The sequence below is a fragment of the Argopecten irradians genome, chromosome 12 (assembly GCF_041381155.1).
Source record: "Argopecten irradians isolate NY chromosome 12, Ai_NY, whole genome shotgun sequence".
In the NCBI taxonomy this organism is placed as follows: Eukaryota; Metazoa; Mollusca; class Bivalvia; order Pectinida; family Pectinidae; genus Argopecten; species Argopecten irradians.
In genome coordinates, this window is record NC_091145.1 from 36,099,882 (window position 1) to 36,123,594 (window position 23,713).

The window sequence follows — 23,713 nt, forward strand, 5'->3', positions numbered from 1 at the left end:
TGCTGTAACGCATTATTTTACATTTCACCCCTTCTAGCCTCAGTTTTGCGGACGTTATTTCACAGACACAAAATACGTATGTAATGGGTAATTCATTATAACTGGTATGTTCAGAAAATATCTTAATTAAATATTATACATGTACAAAGATATAAAGGAATTAAGATGTTTACTTAAAGGTTGGCAATACATATATTGCCCTTTTTGTCCAGTTTGAATTTCATCGTTTGAAATAATTGGCTTCAATTATCTGTTAGTGCCGTTCAATGGTCTTTTTCTCATTCATATTTACTTGCATTTATTTATCATATACTATGCATTGTGAATCCATTGATATTGTCTATAACTTAGAAAACACGATTAATTAGCCAATGATGATTGCTGTAGATTTTGCTTTATTGACTACAACAGTAAGGTACACATGTGGATTATCGGAAAAAACATTATATAACCTTGATATATCGATTAAATAGAAAAAAACATAATCAAGATAATGGTTTTCATGGAATATCATTTCACAATGACTAATCATGCAATCAGCTACATCATGGATTTACTATATCGTGATACATGTATATAATTGATTGACATTAAAAAAAAAAAAAAAACGTGTACGATTAGTTTTTGTGAATTTCACAATTAGTGTAAATTTATTTTCGCACGTAATTTTTCTGCTTGACTTTTTACAGCGATTCCAAATCAAAAATGTTAACTGCGAAAGTTAATCACTATGGCACTTAATTTGAAACGGAAATCGCGAAATTAAGAAGCCGCTAAAGATATTTGATTTACAGCACCATATACTGTATACAATTTGTAATTGTCGCGAATTGTCCCATGTAAACCGATATTCACATACAAGGTGTCCCATGTACAACCATGATTTCGCGAGAAATTGTTTCGCAAAATTGAATTTTGGGCAATCTTCGAATTTAGCGAAATAAAAATTCCCGTAGGTATCAGTATCTGTTTGTTAAATTTACGGACATTAATTATGAAAAACAAATACAAATGTCCTAGCCGAGACACACCAAAGACTATAAAAGTGGTGGTTCCTGCCCTGCTTAGAGCAGAGCTTACAGGGAGTAGGACGACTGGTTCGTCCATTGTCTGTATACCGTGACTGTGTGGGTTGTGTTGTTGGTGTCTTCGGCAGCATGCTTCAGTGATGTAGCACTATAAAAGGGCAAAAATTCCGCTATAAAAGAGCGCGGGTTCAGAACCGATTACGTCACGGCACGTAAAACTCTTCAATTCACTATAAAAGAAGACACAACAGGAACATTCCGCAGACTCCGAAAACACGCACCACACCGCATATATGAGAGGACTTCGTTTACCTGTTAATTAAGAAGACGGAACATGAGCACTCGTGTCACAATGTTTTAATTGCATAAGGGTATGAAAATATGTACATCGTTTTAAAATTGTGAATCAGAGAAAAGTTACGTTATGCAAGCATGTTTTCATATCCTGTGAAACAACAGAATAGTGACATCAGTGCTTACAATTAAATTTTAATCAGTTACTGGCGACGGACACCGGAAATATGAAATTATTGCGATCGAACGAAGAAATATTTCGTTTCCACGCAATAATTTTATTTATTTCATGTCCGCTCCCAACCACCACAGATTTAGTATGTAAACAAAGAAAAAAGTATATAACTATGTGGAAGTTTGCCGTCTATATTATGACCTGCATGTCTCGAAACAATCAATTATATTCTACATAGACTAAATCATGAATCTTGGTTCAAACCCACGTCTTACTTACAATTTGCCATTTTGAAATATATCATTTTATGGTAATGATCCTTGTGGGAAATTCACATGCGTTGGAGTTGGTACCGGACAATTGATGGGACATTTCATCATTTATCTAAGAATCATATTATGTTGATCCTCATGGGTACAGTTAGGTTGTTGGAGCTTGTGTACTTGATTTTGACCGATAATATTGATCAAAATACATTTATTGTTTTTATTAGTAATGCCTTGATCGTATCTGTCACAATCGATACAGAGTATCACTAATTCTGTTTACGTCCTTCTGTATACCATAAATATGATAACAATGTCCTGATGACATCAGTCATATCCACAACGGATACTGAAGTTCATTAATGATCTGTGATAGTCATAATTTATACAGAGATTCCCCGGTTTTTTTCTAGTAACACATCTATATAGTCAATAATCTTGAACAAGCGTCCGATAATAGATATCAGATACTTACTATTAACCCACAAAGTTTAATGCCCTATGAGTGTTATTAGATATCGTCTGTATTGATTGTGTCTAATCTTTAATGAGGATGAAGTACAGTAGATAGTTCACACACTGATATAATTAGTCTAGGCACGTAGTCAAACACTTGTTATACAGGAAATTAAAGAACATTTCATGGATCACGGATGTAGTCAGTTGTTTATCAGATCAGTGGATAGATACCATTAGGTAACAAGATTATCACTCGTTACAATTTAATGTGATATCGACAACAGAATACTCGCCAATCAGACGCACGAACTCGCCAAGGTTAATACCATATTAGGTTGTTATGTAAAGGAAAGTACTCTTTATCAGATCATTTTAAACGACATCCTAACAAATGATGTATATTATTATCAGAATGACAAATCCGAGCCTTTAACTAGAGGTACGTCAAGACTTAAGGTTATCATAACGTTATCTAAGGGCATTAAGGAAATACAAAATGTCATCTTCAATGAAACGTTAAAAGAGACAATGGTAAAACGTAGGATAAAAATCATTAGCTTGATCATATACATCGAATGTATCTCTGTTACAAGAGGTCTTATAATAAGGAACTTTATCCTAAGTACATACACAATATTGATAAAATATCTCCAACTCGATTGAACACACACCAAAATTTAACAGGCAAGATGATAACGGAATGAATTAGACCAACTATGTATCGACTACTGTCACGACCTTTTACAAAATTACAAAAAAAAACCAACAACAAAAAAACCCACTAGTAGTCACGGCATATCAACATCAAACACTTGAACATGAATCATGAAACATGAATCTCAATGTATATTCCTTATGATGTTCACCAATCCAAACCTGTCAAACATGTGGTATTGGTCTCATCATAAATGATCATTCAATCCATCACTATATGTTTCTTTCTTGAGTGAATAGTACAAAATCAAAAAGGAAGATGTTGTAAAATCATATGATAAATATAAATAAATAAGATACTCTATTATCAAGTAATTTAAATTGTAATTGTTGAATACTATAACCTTTTTTTGCTACTGTTTGCACGTATATGTATTTTTGTGCTTGTTTTGTTTGATTGTTGTTGTTTTAAAGTTCTAGAAAATGTATAGCCATAGTCATTCAAGGACATACCAAATTCAGCAGGTGGAGAGAACGGCGGGACAAGATGGCGGCCTCCGCTGGGTTTTCACGATGCGTTTCGACGTCAGATTATTCAAAATATTGTTTATTGTAAATATGTGATAAAAAGAATCTTAAAATTGTCTTCATCACATATGAGATTTAATGAAATTTGCCAAGGCTTTTTAAAAATAAAAACTTCTTAGAATCGTTTCATGAAATTTCATATGAAATGAACACTGATTTAAAATTTTATATTTATTTCGACATTTTTTTTACATCACCGTTTTCTGTGTTCAACAGCTGATGACGTTGGACGAGCAATGTCCCAGCAGAGTACTACAGCCCCTAATACTACTAATACAGGATCTGGGCCCAATGACGTTAACAACACCTCCACCAGCCGAGGACACCCTACCACTACCACTACCACTGAGGACCCGCACCCAGAGGAGGAAGAGGATAGTTCCTCTAGTAGTGAGGACTTTACTTCTGGAGAGAAAGACTATGACTCGTTTAGTCGCAGTGTGGAACAGGAGTTACGTCTTAGAATATTTAATCGTCTGAGTTATGACAAGTTTATTCGCCCTCTCGGAGTCGTAAACGTCTTCCTGTCTGTGCGACTTCAGCGTGTTAACAAACTGGTAAGCAATATCATTAGTACTTGGTTGACCCGTATAATTAGATTGTGATAAAATGAAAGATCCTGGGATATCTTGGCTTTAACCATTGAATGGCATATATCATTTAAAAGAACAAAGGCTTTTGTCTGCCTTTTGTAATTTGTATTTCATTCCCCGATGTAAGTCAAAGGTGTTACTTTATATGGCGCTAAAGAGTTTAAGATGTGTGTCTTTTTTCGTCAACATTGAAGACTGAAGATAGACTATGCAAAGATGCACTTGTCAGATCATATATAGATATAATGTGTGCTCAATTAAAACCATTTAAATAGCCGGATTTCCTCTACTTTCAAGATTATTTTTTCTAACAGATCTCTTTCACGAAGAATGAAAAGAAAATTCGATTCTCAATTTTCATAAATTTGCACTATCTTTACGACATATATTCAACCATATTTTGTATAGAAACCAGAAGGTTAATCATATTTAAAACATAGTGGTGATGTTATCTATTGTTGTTTCTGTACTTTAACTCCCGGATTATCGGATCATTACCTGTAACTGTCCTAAATGTTACCTTTAACTGTCTTATATGTGACTCTTATATAAGCCACTCACTTATAAGACAGTAAAGGGTAGCATATGGGAGAGTTACACGGTGCGTGTGGGTGTCAGTATATGTCTCCGGGTATAATCCAATAATTATGTTAAAACACAACACACAATCTGCCAGAATATTCCATTACTTTTTAATCTAAATTAGGAAAAAATCTCACACAATGAATATGAAAAGAATTTGATCCTTTATTGATGCGGAATTAAATATATACACGGAATTTCTGTATATATCCCAGATCGAGATTTCCTCCTTATTATGAATTCACCATTTAACACTTATCTTCAGCGTTAACTCCAGTTTCCTCTTTATGAAACCTTGTTGTTTTTGTACACCACTTTTGATTTTAAATTTCCAAATCATTTGCAAATCATCTACGCTGTAGTTTTACACTTATTTTAATATTGTTTTAACAATATATCAGAATATCACCTAAATCCCATTGGCTTGTTGAATAAAAACTGCACATGGTATAAATAAATCCACGATTGTCCCTAGAGAAGTCGAAATTTTAAATCCTCTGAAATCAATGTAAGTTCTGGGGATACCGACTGTTTTGAACTGGCTTGTAAATCACTATTATATGCGATCATTTTAGCAAGATGCTTTCAAACAAACGCCTAAATTGCAGGTCTAGTTTCATATGCCATTTCTTTACCACATTAGACATTGGAAGGCAATGTCCTTTTCGTAATAAACGTCACTAAAACCACATTATTTTATCGCTTAAGAAAGTAATATCCCTCCATCACTGTTGGTGGACACGGTGAAAATGAATTAACAGATAGTTGTCCAACCCAAAAACATGCTTCATGTATTCCGTTCATGAATGCTATTCATCACATATAACACAGGTAAAGGTAATTCTATGTTGCCATGGTCTATATTGGATTTGTCATGGTTGAATGCACATTGGTAGAGTTACCTGTGCTCATAGACAATGGCAAAAAACTGGTTCATATTAGAAATAAAAGTGTACTTTATTAACCCAAAGACTTGCTATACAATTGTATTTGAAGTTAGAGATAAGCCTCAAACTGGACAATATATGGTAGAGAGAACAGATCTCGGCACTGACGAGCCTCGATACAGTTCTCTCTCCAACATATTGTACAGTTTGAGGCTTATATCCATAACTTAATCATCATTATAGCAATTGATGTCTTTAAAACGTTGCTACAATTTTAAATGTATTCTAAGTATTTTATATCTATCACTTTAATCATAATTTGCAGTTATTTATATTCTTGAGAAAATAACACTGCCAGTGTTCCTTGCATTCGTATTTGTGATTCTAGATAAAAAGAAAGAAATAGATTGTATGTAGTCTGATAGTTTAACAGCTGATTCTTTCCGTAGGATATCGAAGAACAGACTATGGCACTCACGGCGTTCTTCTTCGTGGTAAGTTTTCACTGGGAACGATTTACAATGGAAGTGGCATAGTCCGCTAAACTTGCCGATATTATTAAAATGAAAAAAACTAGTAAAAGCCTGATAATATAGGCAGGTTTAGCGGACTAGGAGTGGCAATGATCTGATCGTCTGTCTACCACCCTCCACTTTCTTATTATATTGCTGAACTTTAATTTTGTTTAGAATTGTTATTGAAGTTTCCTTGGTTTAAAAGACACATCTCCATTAATATAAAGGAACTCTTTGTTGACGTGTTTCTTCTTGAAAGATATTTAACGATATAGTGCGTTTAGATATGTATGGTAAAGGAACCAAATCTGTCAACAGCATATCAGAACGTATCAGAAAATGAAAATTGTCATAAAGTGGTCTATTTGTACTGTAGGTGGACTATCCCTACAATTTATCCTAAAGTCTTCGAAAGTTGTTTTTTTTAAATTACACACCTCTCTATAATAGTGTATTATATTTATGGTACAGACGTGGAAGGACGAACGTTTGGAATGGACAAACTACAGCAGGGCTGATACACCAGGAGTACACCTATCGAGGTCCATTCCCGATATCTTCACAGGAGAAAGCTACACATGGCTCCCCCCAATCAACATCGAGAACTCGTGAGTATAGCTCTCCTACGTCAAACTGAATCCCACCAATGAACATCGAGATCTCGTGAGCATAGCTTCCATACGTTAAAATGAATCCCACCAATAAAAATTGGTAATTCGTGAGTATAGTTGTCATATGTAATCCCAGCAATGAATTCCAGCAATCAACATCGAGAACTCGTGAGTATAGCTCTTCTACGTCATAATTAATCCCACCAATCAACATCGAGATCTCGTGAGTATAGCTACCATACGTCATAATGAATCCCACCAATCAACATCGAGAACTCGTGAGTATATATATATATATATTTATATAGCTGTCATATGTAACAATGAGTCCCACCAATCAACATCGAGAACTCGTGAGTATAGCTGTCATACGTAATAATGAGTCCAACCAATCAACATCGAGATCTCGTGAGTATAGCTGTCATACTTAATAATGAATCCCAGCCATCAACATCGAGAACTCGTGAGTATAGCTTCCATACGTAATAAAGAATCCCACCAATCAACATCGAGAACTCGTGAGTATAGCTGTCATACTTAATAATGAATCCCATCAATCAACATCGAGAACTCGTGAGTATAGCTGTCATACGTAATAATGAATCCCACCAATCAACATCGAGTACTCGTGAGTATATCTGTACTACGTAATAATGAATTCCACCAATCAACATCGAGAACTCGTGAGTATAGCTTCCATAGGTAATAATGAATCCCAGCCATCAACATCGAGAACCCCTGAGTATAGCTACCATACGTAACAATGAGTCCCACCAATCAACATCGAGAACTCGTGAGTATAGCTTCCATAGGTAATAATGAATCCCAGCCATCAACATCGAGAACTCGTGAGTATAGCTTCCATAGGTAATAATGAATCCCAGCCATCAACATCGAGAACTCGTGAGTATAGCTGTCATACGTAATAATGAGTCCCACCAATCAACATCGAGAACTCGTGAGTATAGCTATCATACGTAATAATGAATCCCACCAATCTACATCGAGAACTCGTGAGTATAGCTGTCATACGTAATAATGAGTCCCACCAATCAACATCGAGATCTCGTGAGTATAGCTGTCATACGTAATAATGAGTCCCACCAATCAATATCGAGAACTCGTGAGTATAGCTGTCCTACGTAATAATGAATCCCACCAATCAACATCGAGAACTCGTGAGTATAGCTGTCCTACGTAATAATGAGTTCCACCAATCAACATCGAGAACTCGTGAGTATAGCTGTCCTACGTAATAATGAATCCCACCAATCAACATCGAGAACTCGTGAGTATAGCTGTCCTACGTAATAATGAGTCCCACCAATCAACATCGAGAACTCGTGAGTATAGCTATCATACGTAATAATGAATCCCACCAGTCAACATCGAGATCTCGTGAGTATAGCTGTCCTACGTAATAATGAGTCCCACCAATCAACATCGAGACTCGTGAGTATACATCGTGATCCCACAGTCAACATCGAGAACTCGTGATTGTATCTGTCTACGTAATAATGAATCCCACCAATCAACATCGAGGACTCGGAGTATAGCTGTCATACGTAATAATGAATCCCACAGTCAACATCGAGAATCGTGATTGTATCTGTACTACGTAATAATGAATCCCACCAATCAACATCGAGGACTCGTGATTGTATCTGTACTACGTAATAATGAATCCCACCAATCAACATCGAGTACTCGTGATTATATTTGTACTACGTAATAATGGTCCCACCAATCAACATCGAGAACTCGTGAGTATAGCTGTCATACGTAATAATGAATCCCACCAGTCAACATCGAGAACTCGTGATTGTATCTGTACTACGTAATAATGAATCCCACCAATCAACATCGAGAACTCGTGAGTATAGCTGTCCTGCGTAATAATGAATCCCATCAATCAACATCGAGAACTCGTGTGTATAGCTGTCATACGTAATAATGAATCCCACCAATCAACATCGAGAACTCGTGAGTATAGCTGTCATACGTAATAATGAGTCCAACCAATCAACATCGAGATCTCGTGAGTATAGCTGTCATACTTAATAATGAATCCCAGCCATCAACATCGAGAACTCGTGAGTATAGCTTCCATACGTAATAAAGAATCCCACCAATCAACATCGAGAACTCGTGAGTATAGCTGTCATACTTAATAATGAATCCCATCAATCAACATCGAGAACTCGTGAGTATAGCTGTCATACGTAATAATGAATCCCACCAATCAACATCGAGTACTCGTGAGTATATCTGTACTACGTAATAATGAATTCCACCAATCAACATCGAGAACTCGTGAGTATAGCTTCCATAGGTAATAATGAATCCCAGCCATCAACATCGAGAACCCCTGAGTATAGCTACCATACGTAATAATGAGTCCCACCAATCAACATCGAGAACCCCTGAGTATAGCTACCATACGTAACAATGAGTCCCACCAATCAACATCGAGAACTCGTGAGTATAGCTTCCATAGGTAATAATGAATCCCAGCCATCAACATCGAGAACTCGTGAGTATAGCTGTCATACGTAATAATGAGTCCCACCAATCAACATCGAGAACTCGTGAGTATAGCTATCATACGTAATAATGAATCCCACCAATCTACATCGAGAACTCGTGAGTATAGCTGTCATACGTAATAATGAGTCCCACCAATCAACATCGAGATCTCGTGAGTATAGCTGTCATACGTAATAATGAGTCCCACCAATCAATATCGAGAACTCGTGAGTATAGCTGTCCTACGTAATAATGAATCCCACCAATCAACATCGAGAACTCGTGAGTATAGCTGTCCTACGTAATAATGAGTCCCACCAATCAACATCGAGAACTCGTGAGTATAGCTGTCATACGTAATAATGAATCCCACCAATCAACATCGAGAACTCGTGAGTATAGCTGTCCTACGTAATAATGAATCCCATCAATCAACATCGAGAACTCGTGAGTATAGCTATCATACGTAATAATGAGTCCCACCAATCAACATCGAGAACTCGTGAGTATAGCTGTCATACGTAATAATGAATCCCACCAGTCAACATCGAGAACTCGTGATTGTATCTGTACTACGTAATAATGAATCCCACCAATCAACATCGAGGACTCGTGATTGTATCTGTACTACGTAATAATGAATCCCACCAATCAACATCGAGGACTCGTGATTATATTTGTACTACGTAATAATGAGTCCCACCAATCAACATCGAGAACTCGTGAGTATAGCTGTCATACGTAATAATGAATCCCACCAGTCAACATCGAGAACTCGTGATTGTATCTGTACTACGTAATAATGAATCCCACCAATCAACATCGAGAACTCGTGAGTATAGCTGTCCTGCGTAATAATGAATCCCATCAATCAACATCGAGAACTCGTGAGTATAGCTGTCATACGTAATAATGAATCCCACCAATCAACATCGAGAACTCGTGAGTATAGCTGTCCTACGTAATAATGAATCCCACCAATCAACATCGAGAACTCGTGAGTATAGCTGTCATACGTAATAATGAATCCCACCAGTCAACATCGAGAACTCGTGATTGTATCTGTACTACGTAATAATGAATCCCACCAATCAACATCGAGGACTCGTGATTATATTTGTACTACGTAATAATGAATCCCACCAATCAACATCGAGAACTCGTGAGTATAGCTGCCATACGTAATAATGGGTCCCACTAATCAAAAACTCAAGAACTCAAAAATACGTCATGTGTATGCCTGTGTAAAATCAAATTCGGTCAAACCATCCTACTTCATTACATACACACTAGTAAACGCAATTGTATGGTGATTTGGTGGCATAAAAATACATTGAACACTATGGACATTTTTTTCCTTATTTTGCCTAAATTTACCAACAACAATACAATCAAAGAGTTCACAGTAATATCTAAGGTTAGAACGGGCGCATAGACACTTTATATTAACTAAGTTAAGAACTAAGAAGTGATATAAAACCATACAAAACATCACTAGTTGAAACGGAGCCTTACACATTAATGCGTTTTTTACATGACAGGGTGTCGGACATGTCTATAATCAGTGACCCGGATGTTCCAATGCGAGTCAAACACACGGGTGATGTAGAGTGGAATCCGGCTGGCATCTACACGGTTCAGTGCACATGTGACGTCACATTCTACCCCTTCGACACGCAGACGTGCTCCTTGGTTATAAGTACAAGTGCTTACAGAGTCAGGTAAGCTCACATGATTCCTTTCCTTATTTGCAAGGAACAGATGGATAGCAATATATTATTTGACCACACTAAAATAATAAACGATATAAGTTAAGTGGCATATATGAGTAGTTCAGTGATCATTGATATATATAGAATGTGATTGTGTCAATAATATATTTTCATAACGTAAGGATTTGGAAAATTTTCCATAATTCAGTGTTTCAATACCGGAAATATCCTCGTACAAAATTCAGCGCTGTACATTATATTTGCATTTCAAAGACATCGCAGAAAGCGCTAAAATAAAACTCCCGCTTAAATCAGTAGGTTTATATTATAGGCAATATCAAGTGTTCTATAAAACATTGCAGATATATCCAATCCCAAAAAACACTGTAATTTAACAAAAAAGAATGTACATTTGAATTACTAAAAAACTTCTAAATTTATATCAAAATGTTTTCAAAACTTTGGACATCACTTCAATCATATGCGTCTAAATAATTAAAGACATCTATTCTATATGCAAATATGTTTTACTCACATTTTAGCGAGATAAACCTGCACTTTTCCAAAAACCCTGTCAGACTGCAAAGTTACCAGGAGAACGGTGAGTGGGAACTGATGAATTATACCCTCGAGGAAAGGAGAAGCGTGACCGAGAGAGAGAAAAGTGATTACTCCTCGCTCCATGTCCACTTCACCATGAGGCGGAGGCCGCTCTACGTCTTCATGAACACCATCCTACCGACCATGCTACTGTCGTTCCTTTGTGCACTGGTGTTTAAACTCCCTCCGGAATCTGGAGAGAAGATCGGCTACTCCCTGACTGTGTTGCTGGCCTACGCTGTATATATGACGGTGATCTCCTCTAACATCCCGGCCGCTGCTCTCAGCGTCTCCATACTCTGTATGTACAATGCCATCTCCATATTTTGTATATCATAACGTCATTTCAATACTTTATGTATAACGTCGTTTCAATAGCAAGTTTCATAACACTTTTTTGTTTCTTGTATTTGTTTCTGGAAATGTTCTCTGTTTATGTTTTCATTAATATTGACAAATTCATATCACTGCAAACTTAACACTGGTTGACGTATCTTGATTCCAGCCGTCTACACCGTGACGGTGCTAGTGATGGGAGTGATAGCAGTACTTCTCTCCATCATTGTCCTCGAATGTTACCATAAAGACCCGGATACGGAAGTGAGCGAAATGGCCCGGAAGTGCTACCTGGGATGCCTGATAATGTTCAGCGGTTGGAAGCGTCCTGGTCAACATGCAGGGAAAGTCTTGCGTAAGTCGAGTGTCGTACCCTGGGATGACAAGCTAAAGGCCATTCATGATGGTCACATATCTGTGTGTGACTGGGACCAACAGAAACTAGGACAAATAGGCGAAAGTGAGACTAAAGAATCGGGGGATGAAATGAAACCTGTGACAAGAATTGCCTGGAAGGATAAGAATATTTCATGGAGAGAGTTTGCCCAGATGTTGGACCGATTTTTTCTGAGGCTGTACATATTTGTATTAGCGATAATCACCGCACTAGTAGGTATCATGTTCTCATGTGGATACTCCAAGACGTATTGACTCATGTGGATACTCCAATACATATTGACTCATGTGAATACTCCAATACATATTGACTCATATGAATACTCCAGGACGTATTGAATCATGTGGATACTCCAAGACGAATGGCCTCATGAGGATACTCGAAGACGTATTGACTCATGTGAATACTCCAAGACGAATTGATTCATGTGGATACTCCAAGACGTATTGAATCATGTGGATACTACAAATTGTTTTGACTCATGAGGATACTCCAAGACATATTGACTCCTGCGGATACTCCAAGACGTATTGACTCATGTGGATACTCCAAGACGTATTGACTCATGCGGATACTCCAAGACGTATTGACTCATGTGGATACTCCAAGACGTATTGACTCATGTGAATACTACAAATCGTATTGACTCATGAGGATACTACAAGACGTATTGACTCATGCGGATACTCCAAGACGAATTGACTCATGTGGATACTCCAAGACGTATTGCCTCATGTGAATATTTCAAATCGTATTGACTCATGAGGATACTCCAAGACGTATTGACTCACGCGGATACTTCAAGACGTATTGACTCATGTGGATACTCCAAGACGTATTGACTCATGTGAATACTACAAATCGTATTGGCTAATGTGGATACTACAAATCGTATTGACTCATGTGGATACTCCAAAACATATTGACTCATGTGAATACTCCAGGACGTATTGAATCATGTGGATACTCCAATACGAATGGCCTCATGTGAATACTCCAGGACGTATTGAATCATGTGGATACTCCAAGACGAATGGCCTCATGAGGATACTCCAAGACGTATTGACTCACGCGGATACTCCAAGACGTATTGACTCATGTGGATACTCCAAGACGTATTGACTCATGTGAATACTACAAATCGTATTGACTCATGAGGATACTCCAAGACGTATTGACTCATGCGGATACTCCAAGACGTATTGACTCATGCGGATAATCCAAGACGTATTGACTCATGTGAATACTACAAATCGTATTGACTCATGAGGATACTCCAAGACGTATTGACTCATGCGGATAATCCAAGACGTATTGACTCATGTGAATACCCCAAATCGTATTGACTCATGAGGATACTCCAAGACGTATTGACTCCTGCGGATACTCCAAGACGTATTGACTCATGTGGATACTCCAAGACGTATTGACTCATGCGGATACTCCAAGACGTATTGACTCATGTGGATACTCCAAGACGTATTGACTCATGTGAATACTACAAATCGTATTGACTCATGAGGATACTCCAAGACGTATTGACTCATGTGGATACTCCAAGACGTATTGACTCATGTGAATACCCCAAATCGTATTGACTCATGAGGATACTCCAAGACGTATTGACTCATGCGGATACTCCAAGACGTATTGAATCATGTGAATACTACAAATCGTATTGACTCATGTGGATACTACAAATCGTATTGACTCATGTGGATACTACAAATCATATTGACTCATGTGGATACTCCAATACATATTGACTCATGTGAATACTCCAGGACGTATTGAATCACGTGGATACTCCAAGACGAATGGCCTCATGAGGATACTCCAGGGCGTATTGACTCAAGTGGATACTCCAGGGCGTATTGACTCATGTGGAAACTCCAATAATTATTGACTCATGTGGATACTCTAATACGTATTGACTCATGCGGATACTCCAAGACGTATTGACTCATGTGGATACTCCAAGACGTATTGACTCATGTGAATACTACAAATCGTATTGACTCATGAGGATACTCCAAGACGTATTGACGCATGCGGATACTCCAAGACGTATTGACTCATGCGGATAATCCAAGACGTATTGACTCATGTGAATACTACAAATCGTATTGACTCATGAGGATACTCCAAGACGTATTGACTCATGCGGATAATCCAAGACGTATTGACTCATGTGAATACCCCAAATCGTATTGACTCATGAGGATACTCCAAGACGTATTGACTCCTGCGGATACTCCAAGACGTATTGACTCATGTGGATACTCCAAGACGTATTGACTCATGCGGATACTCCAAGACGTATTGACTCATGTGGATACTCCAAGACGTATTGACTCATGTGAATACTACAAATCGTATTGACTCATGAGGATACTACAAGACGTATTGACTCATGCGGATAATCCAAGACGTATTGACTCATGTGAATACCCCAAATCGTATTGACTCATGAGGATACTCCAAGACGTATTGACTCATGCGGATACTCCAAGACGTATTGAATCATGTGAATACTACAAATCGTATTGACTCATGTGGATACTACAAATCGTATTGACTCATGTGGATACTACAAATCATATTGACTCATGTGGATACTCCAATACATATTGACTCATGTGAATACTCCAGGACGTATTGAATCATGTGGATACTCCAAGACGAATGGCCTCATGAGGATACTCCAGGGCGTATTGACTCATGTGGATACTCCAGGGCGTATTGACTCATGTGGAAACTCCAATAATTATTGACTCATGTGGATACTCTAATACGTATTGACTCATGCGGATACTCCAATACGTATTGACTCATGTGGATACTCCAGGGCGTATTGACTCATATGGATACTCCAGGACGTATTTACTCATGTGGATACTCCAAGACGTATTGACCCATTTGGATACTCTAGGATGTATTGACTCCTGTGGATACTACAAATTGTATCAGTTCATATATATACTGTAAAGGTACTTATTTAAGCGCAGTTATATTTCAGCGTTAATGCGAAAAATTGTAAGTTATAATTTATAAGCACGGATAAAAATTATCACGATTCCGTGGTTCAAAACTGGAAATACCCGTTAACAACATTTAGCGTTATACACAAATTAGCGATGAAAACCTACCGCTAATAAAGATAAGTATGTTTACAGTTCTCCAAAAGATATTGATTACCAGCATGATTAAAGAGTCTAACATTTCCATGTGTTGACTATAAAATGTGTTGTGTGTTCGTTTATGTCAATGTATGCGATATAACAGATAGAGAAACAAGTAAAGTATGAAGATAAACTTGTCTGACTTTATCGTGTTGTCTCTATCAACCATTGTGTAGGGTATATCTACATTGACACTCCATAACACTTGCGAAAAACCCTCTTTTAATATTATCTTCTATGAATATATCTTTTTTGTGTCTGATATCGTGACTTGCAATAATATATTTTAATCTTTTAACAGTATGTAATAGGCATGATAAAAATAATACTGTACCAGAACAACACCTGACACTTGATCATTCTGAATTTACTACGTCAGTGTTATATAATATTTGTTTTGTTTAATGTAACACCAGTCCAGCTAGAAGACCCACATGTTTGTTTTTTATTGAGTGATTTAAATGTGGCACCAGTCCAGCTAGAAGACCCACATGTTTGCTTTCTATTGAGTGATTTAAATGTGGAACCAGTCCAGCTAGAAGACCCACATGTTTGCTTTCTATTGAGTGATTTAATGTGGCACCAGTCCAGCTAGAAGACCCACATGTTTGCTATCTATTGAGTGATTTAATGTGGCACCAGTCCAGCTAGAAGACCCACATGTTTGCTTTCTATTGAGTGATTTAATGTAACACCAGTCCAGCTAGAAGACCCACAGGTTTGCTTTCTATTGAGTGATTTAATGTAACTCCAGTCCAGCTAGAAGACCCACATGTTTGCTTTCTATTGAGTGATTTAATGTAACACCAGTCCAGCTAGAAGACCCACATGTTTGCTTTCTATTGAGTGATTTAAATGTGGCACCAGTCCAGCTAGAAGACCCACATGTTTGCTTTCTATTGAGTGATTTAATGTGGCACCAGTCCAGCTAGAAGACCCACATGTTTGCTTTCTATTGAGTGATTTAATGTGGCACCAGTCCAGCTAGAAGACCCACATGTTTGCTTTCTATTGAGTGATTTAAATGTGGCACCAGTCCAGCTAGAAGACCCACATGTTTGCTTTCTATTGAGTGTGATTTAATGTGGCACCAGTCCAGCTAGAAGACCCACATGTTTGCTTTCTATTGAGTGATTTAATGTAGCACCAGTCCAGCTAGAAGACCCACATGTTTGTTTTCTATTGAGTGATTTAAATGTGGCACCAGTCCAGCTAGAAGACCCACATGTTTGCTTTCTATTGAGTAATTTAATGTTGCACCAGTCCAGCTAGAAGACCCACAGGTTTGTTTTTTATTGAGTGATTTAAATGTGGCACCAGTCCAGCTAGAAGACCCACATGTTTGCTTTCTATTGAGTAATTTAATGTGGCACCAGTCCAGCTAGAAGACCCACAGGTTTGTTTTTTATTGAGTGATTTAAATGTTGCACCAGTCCAGCTAGAAGACCCACAGGTTTGTTTTTTATTGAGTGATTTAAATGTGGCACCAGTCCAGCTAGAAGACCCACATGTTTGCTTTCTATTGAGTGATTTAATGTGGCACCAGTCCAGCTTGAAGACCCACATGTTTGCTTTCTATTGAGTGATTTAATGTGGCACCAGTCCAGCTAGAAGACCCACATGTTTGCTTTCTATTGAGTGATTTAATGTAACACCAGTCCAGCTAGAAGACCCACAGGTTTGCTTTCTATTGAGTGATTTAATGTAACTCCAGTCCAGCTAGAAGACCCACATGTTTGCTTTCTATTGAGTAATTTAATGTGGCACCAGTCCAGCTAGAAGACCCACATGTTTGCTTTCTATTGAGTAATTTAATGTTGCACCAGTCCAGCTAGAAGACCCACATGTTTGCTTTCTATTGAGTGATTTAATGTGGCACCAGTCCAGCTAGAAGACCCACATGTTTGCTTTCTATTGAGTGATTTAATGTGGCACCAGTCCAGCTAGAAGACCCACATGTTTGCTTTCTATTGAGTGATTTAAATGTGGCACCAGTCCAGCTAGAAGACCCACATGTTTGCTTTCTATTGAGTGATTTAATGTGGCACCAGTCCAGCTAGAAGACCCACATGTTTGCTTTCTATTGAGTGATTTAATGTAGCACCAGTCCAGCTAGAAGACCCACATGTTTGTTTTCTGTTGAGTGATTTAAATGTGGCACCAGTCCAGCTAGAAGACCCACATGTTTGCTTTCTATTGAGTAATTATATTGCACCAGTCCAGCTAGAAGACCCACAGGTTTGTTTTTTATTGAGTGATTTAAATGTGGCACCAGTCCAGCTAGAAGACCCACATGTTTGCTTTCTATTGAGTAATTTAATGTTGCACCAGTCCAGCTAGAAGACCCACAGGTTTGCTTTCTATTGAGTGATTTAATGTGGCACCAGTCCAGCTAGAAGACCCACATGTTTGCTATCTATTGAGTGATTTAATGTGGCACCAGTCCAGCTAGAAGACCCACAGGTTTGCTTTCTATTGAATGATTTAATATGGCACCAGTCCAGCTAGAAGCCCCACAGGTTTGCTATCTATTGAGTTATCTCATCCTACTGTATACCAGCCTATATTCGCAGGGACTGAATTTCCCGTTTTACGTTCAATGGCATTTTTATACCGATTTAGTTTCGCAACAAGTGACCACTATTCTATGTTTTGCATATTACAGAGTTATCTGTCATTGCGGATATGTATTTATTGTGACGTTATGAGTTTGCGAGTGTAATGTTCATTTTATTCGGAGAAAACTACGTGAACTGTACCACAAAACGATGACATCACAATGGATAACTACTCACAAGGGAGCTAACTCTGAAATATGCAAAGACGGAATATTGCACATATCTTACAATTGAATCATTTCCCCTGCGATTTATTTTCGTGAAATATGATCGTCCGTGAAAACAAGTTGATTAACAGTAAATTAAAAAGGTGTTCCAAATTCGTTGTTTGAAGATTACCTTTTTATAGTTCGTTCATATATACTGCTTTGTCACGAAACTAAATAAGAGTCGTAAGATTTGTCTTGTATCACATTATATCATTTTTGTATATTTAAAATGTATTTAGCATTTAATTAGCTACTGAAAAAACAGCCAAGAACACCAAGAAAACTCCTGAACGATGTTTGTGAATTTTTAAAAAAATTTATTCAATAGACATATAAATAACATTATGTTCCTTTCACAGAAGGACTTGCACACAAATTTCCATATTTAAATAGATTATTCTAATCTTGAACACAAACTTTCACCGCTTTCACATTATTTACAGATACATTCATCATTTATTCATAATTACCTCTCAATCATTCATATCCATTCAAAATAAATTGATATTTGTAATTTGAAATTGTTCTGCCACAAGGATAACAGAAAAGTCCACAGAACGTGTCACCATCTTTATTCAGTATCTGGTACAGATATCCAAAAAGTTCCATTCAGTATCTGGTACAGATATCCAATGGTTCCATAGTTTGGTTGTAACTTATGTAATGTAATGGCATGGAATGGAAAGTTACTGTAAAGGTGAAACCTACAATAAACAATAACACCGAATAAGCCTAAAAACCAATTATTACATAATATTGACTAGATAACCTACAGACACAACCTATGTCCTGTAAATGACTAGTTAGTGCATGTGTAGTCACACACATGCTTGTATACATGGCCAAATATTTCAATTATCTTATCCAAATACAAAAATTTACATGTACATGCATATTAGAGCAAATTAAAATCTAAACAAACTAACAGTACATATCCATTGAACCGACAAGATGTAAACATTACCACTTGAGTATACAGTGTAACACACATAGCTACAATGTAGCTATATGTGCGCAGCTATTTATAGAGCTAACAAATGTAAACAAACTTATATGACTATAGCATAGCCAGCCTACAGCTATTTATAGAGCCAAAATATGTAAACAAACCTGACAGCAATACTTCAGTGTAACACATGAAATATTCTAGAACTATCGGGTGTTCTTACAACAACCTAAATTATATTTGTCAATCGACATACAAATACATATAAGTGGAAAAAAACCTAACATGGTGTACGGCAAAGCAAGAGCTAGCCGATACGCACTTACACTCAACTTTTAAATTGACAGGTAACGCTAGACCTACACTGTACAGAATATCTATCTTAACCGAAAGCATAATAATTATGTTTCGCCATATGGGCTCATTGACACCATTTACAATTAAAGATAACTAATTAAGCAAAAACTTACAGAGTGTGACATCTCCTAATTCCTTAAATGTTACAGATATGAGGAGCCAAACAAGCGTGTTCCTCCATTTTCTTCAATGGAATTTTCCTATTTGACAAAACCACGAGGAGCCCAAAGTTGTCGATAAATTCAACCCAGGCCAAACTATCGATAACTAGATATGGCCAGAACACTCCCCGTCTGATGTCACATGTGACATCACTCTTACTAACAAAAATACATCACAACATACCTACTGCAATAACAAGCATATAGAAAAATAACTAGACTACTTGCCTACATTGGCCCAATGCACCAAAATGAAACAGATATATAAATATCCTGAATCAATTATAAATGTTCAAATTAATGTCATTCAATAAATCATACATTGACAGGACTGCTAAAAAGGCAGTACAAACCAGCAAGTCTGTCACAAATCGAAGAATGTTCAGGCGTCATTCTCCGAGAATAACATCACAAAGTCTGCGATCGGTCGCGTATACGAAGAGCTTTCACCCTTTGAATTCACAACGCGAACTTCACATTTCCTAACTTTCTTGTCCTTGCTCGGAAAAAGTTTCGTGATGACACCAACTGGCCAATTGCCTCGTGCAACGTTCGCGTCCTTTATCAGAACTAAGTCGTTGATTTGCGGATCAGGTTGTTCAGTTTTCCACTTCCTTCTGGGCTGTAACGTGTCTAGATAACGTGATCTCCACTGCTTCCAAAATATGTCAGAAAGAATTTGTACCTGTTTCCATTGTGAAGTGTACATCTCCTTAAGACTCAGGTTTGATGTGTGTTCAAGAGGTTCACCTTGTTTCTGAGTCAGTAATATACTAGGCGAAAGCACAAGCGGATCTTGCGCATCACTTTCCACTGCAACCAATGGTCTGGAGTTCATCACTGCAGCCACCTCATACATAAACGTGCACAGTACCTCGTGCGTTAGTTGTTTGAATGTTCGATTCGTCAACATGCTCTCCAATATTCTCCTCGCTATCCCAATAGGCCTTTCCCATATCCCACCCATATGGGAGGAATGAGGAGAGTTGAAACGCCATACAATACCCTGGCGTACTAGATGTTCCTTGAATAATGGATCCTCAACATGAATCACGTTCGCTTTCAATAGCGATGCAGCACCAATGAAATTGGTCCCTCTGTCCGACCACAATATCTTCACAGGTCCTCGAATAGCGATTAAGCGAGTAAGTGCATTTATGAAACATGATGCACTCATATCCTCAATGACCTCAATGTGCGTTGCGCGTGTTGTCATGCATGTAAACATAACTGCCCATCTCTTGTTGTTGGCTGCCCCACCTCGCGTTTTCCTAGTTACAATTTCCCATGGGCCGAACACATCAACTCCAACGTTAGTGAACGGAGGTCCTGGAGTTAGCCTTTAGTGTCTCAGGTGAGGTACTCTCCTTGCAGACATGCCATGTTGTATAACCACATTTGGTTTCTTTCCTAAAGGTTCTGACAATATGAATGAGGATGGCGTATGAGGTTACTAATCTCTTCCAAGACGAGTATGTTTCAAATACCTCAGAATCTGATCTGCCAGGTATGGATGATTCCAAATTCACTGATGTTGATTTCACTACAACTTCAGGTCTCACTTCCTCATCCTTGTCTGGGTCCTGTAAGTCAAAGTCACAATCCTCCTTGTCATTGGTATCATGTAAACTGTAGCTCGGTCCGAGTGAGTGCCATTTTTCTAATGCTGAGCCCACATCCTGTAAGGCCGGTCGAGTGGCCGCGTCAGCAGGGTTCATATCCGTTTGGATGTAGTTCCACTGATCTGGTTCAGAAAAGTCATGAATACGTGCCACTCTGTTGCTAACATAGGTGTAGAATCTCCGTGACCTATTGTATATGTAGCCTAACACTACTTTGCTGTCTGTAAAATATTGTATCATGGATGATGGTATGTCCAAATGTTCCGAAACACATTGACCTAGCTCCACGCCAAGTACTGCTCCACAAAGTTCAAGCCTAGGGATGCTATGTCCACTCTTTGGGGCTACTTTAGCTTTACCCATGATGAATCCCATATCTTTCCTGCTCTCCAAATCAGCTACCAAATAAGCCACGGCGGCTATGCCCTTTTCTGAGGCATCCGTGTAGACGTACACCATAGGGTTCTCCAACTTACTGAATGATGACTTAACAAACATCCTTGGGACCCGATATCCGTGCAACTGTCTGAGAGCTTTATTCCATGCATTCCATGGTTCTAAAAAATGTGAAGGCAGTTCATCATCCCAGTTAGCTCCCTTGGCACATACTTCTCTAAGAAGCATCTTTCCACTAACCGAGAAAGGAGCTAAAAAGCCTAATGGATCATATACCGAGTTCATAGCTGAAAGCAATCCACGCCTCGAGAAAGGTTTGTGTGTCTCCGGGGCTGAGAACTGAAAAACATCTGAATGTAGGTCCCATTTCAAACCGAGACTTTGCTGTTGAGGCAAGCTGTCTTCTTCAAGGTTGAGATCCTTAAGATCTTTGTTGAGGTCATCCTTAGGGAATTCATTCATGACCTCAATGTCATTTGAGGCGATCTTGTGCAGGCGTATGTCGCCCTCTTCTCTAAGCGCTTTCTGGGTTCTAGTAAGAAGACTAATGGCCTTCTCGCGTGTAGGAAGTGAGCTAAACGCGTCATCTACATAGAAGTCTCTGTGTACATGTTCTCTGACATCTTTGTCTGCATTCCTTACTGCGTGTCGCAATCCATATGTGGCCACCGCAGGTGAAGGCCGATCACCAAAAACATGGACTCTCATTTGGTACTCTACGAGAGGTAGGTCGGGTTTGTTTTCCTGGTACCAGAAAAAACGTAAGTATCTGCGATGATCTGGTGTGACCAGAAAGCGGTAAAACATTTGTTCGATGTCTGCACTGATGGCAAACTCATCACATCTGAATCGTAATAATACGCCAACTATGCTATTTGTCAAATTAGGTCCAGACAACAATGCTTCATTTAAGGACTTTCCTTCATACACTATGGACGAGTCAAAAACTCCACGAATTTGGTTTGGTTTCCGAGGATGATACACTCCAAACAAAGGCAAATACCACTTTTCCTTGTCTGTCTCCACGGCAACCTCAGCAGCTCCACTCTTGAAGACTTTGTCCATAAATTCCACCATATGTTGTCGTTTCAATACATTCTGTTGTAGACTCTTGTCAAATAATTTTGCGCGGTGCAAAACTTGGTTCCTGTTGTTTGGAAGGGTACTCTTGGGCTCCCTAAAAGGCAAGGGGGCCATCCACTTTCCTGATGAATCCTTGGTCAAATCTGATTCCATTAATTTGACAAACTGGCGGTCGTCAGCTGAAAGACCAATCTTGTTGTCATCAGGAGTCTTATGGAAAATGTCATTGCACTTCCAACTGTCATTGTGTTCCAAAATGCTTCGCCTATTTTCACAAGCATTCATGAGTGTGCCTCTTCCATCGATGCCGACAGTGGTTTTGTAAACATGTAAGACATCAGGTTGGTGAAACTTCCCAAGGCATACTTTTCCAATAATCACCCAGCCTAATGAAAGTTCTTGCGCAAAAGGTTGACCTTTAGGCCCAATAATTTGATGTTTTACATGATGAGCTTCAGGCACATCACGGCCAATCAACATGTGAATTTCACAACTTGGATTCAGTGGCTGTAGAAAAGGTGCAATTTCCTTGAGGTGAGAATATCCATTCGCGACGTCTGGTGTGGGAATTTCATTCAAATCCTGTGGAATGTAGTTGCATTCTATCAAATCAGGCAAATCAATATGTTCCAATGTACTGACGGACTGAATAGATACCCCACTTACGCGTTGTCCAATCATCGAGGTACGACCTGAGCATGACTGTAAGGTGTACTCGATTGTCTCTCCAGTAATGCCTATCACATTTTTAAATTTAACTTCTAATCAATCCATAATATTAGTTTTAAGGATTATGATGAACACAAAAAAGTATTAAAATTGATATCAACAACAAGGGGAGCTAACTCTCACATATACTTGAGTGACAAAAGAGTAATTATAAATACATAAGTCACAGTTTTTGTAATAAATTTCG

The 23,713-nt window shown here is 38.2% G+C and overlaps 4 protein-coding genes across 4 annotated transcripts in view; 1 reads left to right on the forward strand and 3 right to left on the reverse strand.

Moving 5' to 3' along the window:
• The window catches only part of LOC138336957 (acetylcholine receptor subunit alpha-1-A-like), a 13,855-nt gene extending 1,150 nt beyond the window's left edge, over positions 1-12,705 (forward strand). The window contains exons 2-7 of the mRNA XM_069286598.1: positions 3,681-4,021; positions 5,976-6,020; positions 6,513-6,649; positions 10,720-10,899; positions 11,433-11,791; positions 11,996-12,705. Coding sequence (XP_069142699.1) covers positions 3,681-4,021; positions 5,976-6,020; positions 6,513-6,649; positions 10,720-10,899; positions 11,433-11,791; positions 11,996-12,477 — 1,544 coding nt within the window. The 3' untranslated portion in view covers positions 12,478-12,705. The remainder of the gene's footprint in view (positions 1-3,680; positions 4,022-5,975; positions 6,021-6,512; positions 6,650-10,719; positions 10,900-11,432; positions 11,792-11,995) is intronic.
• The window catches only part of LOC138304817 (mucolipin-2-like), a 65,627-nt gene that overhangs the window by 19,218 nt on the left and 22,696 nt on the right, over positions 1-23,713 (reverse strand). The gene's annotated exons all lie outside the window — the stretch shown is intronic.
• On the reverse strand, positions 18,788-23,534 carry LOC138304815 (uncharacterized). The gene is made up of 2 exons (XM_069245115.1): positions 19,649-23,534; positions 18,788-18,936 (listed from the first exon to the last, which is right to left on the reverse strand). Exon 1 carries the CDS (start codon positions 23,476-23,478, stop codon positions 21,010-21,012), a length of 2,469 nt encoding a protein of 822 aa, XP_069101216.1. The 5' UTR covers positions 23,479-23,534; the 3' UTR covers positions 18,788-18,936; positions 19,649-21,009.
• Positions 20,079-20,912, reverse strand: LOC138305082 (uncharacterized). Its single transcript, XM_069245484.1, has one exon. The coding sequence runs from the start codon at positions 20,910-20,912 to the stop codon at positions 20,079-20,081; it is 834 nt and encodes a 277-aa protein (XP_069101585.1).

Coding starts and splice junctions, on each gene's coding strand:
- LOC138305082 (XM_069245484.1), bottom strand. CDS start 20,912: ATGACAACACGCGCAACGCACATTGAGGTCATTGAGGATATGAGTGCA.
- LOC138304815 (XM_069245115.1), bottom strand. CDS start 23,478: ATGATTGGACAACGCGTAAGTGGGGTATCTATTCAGTCCGTCAGTACA.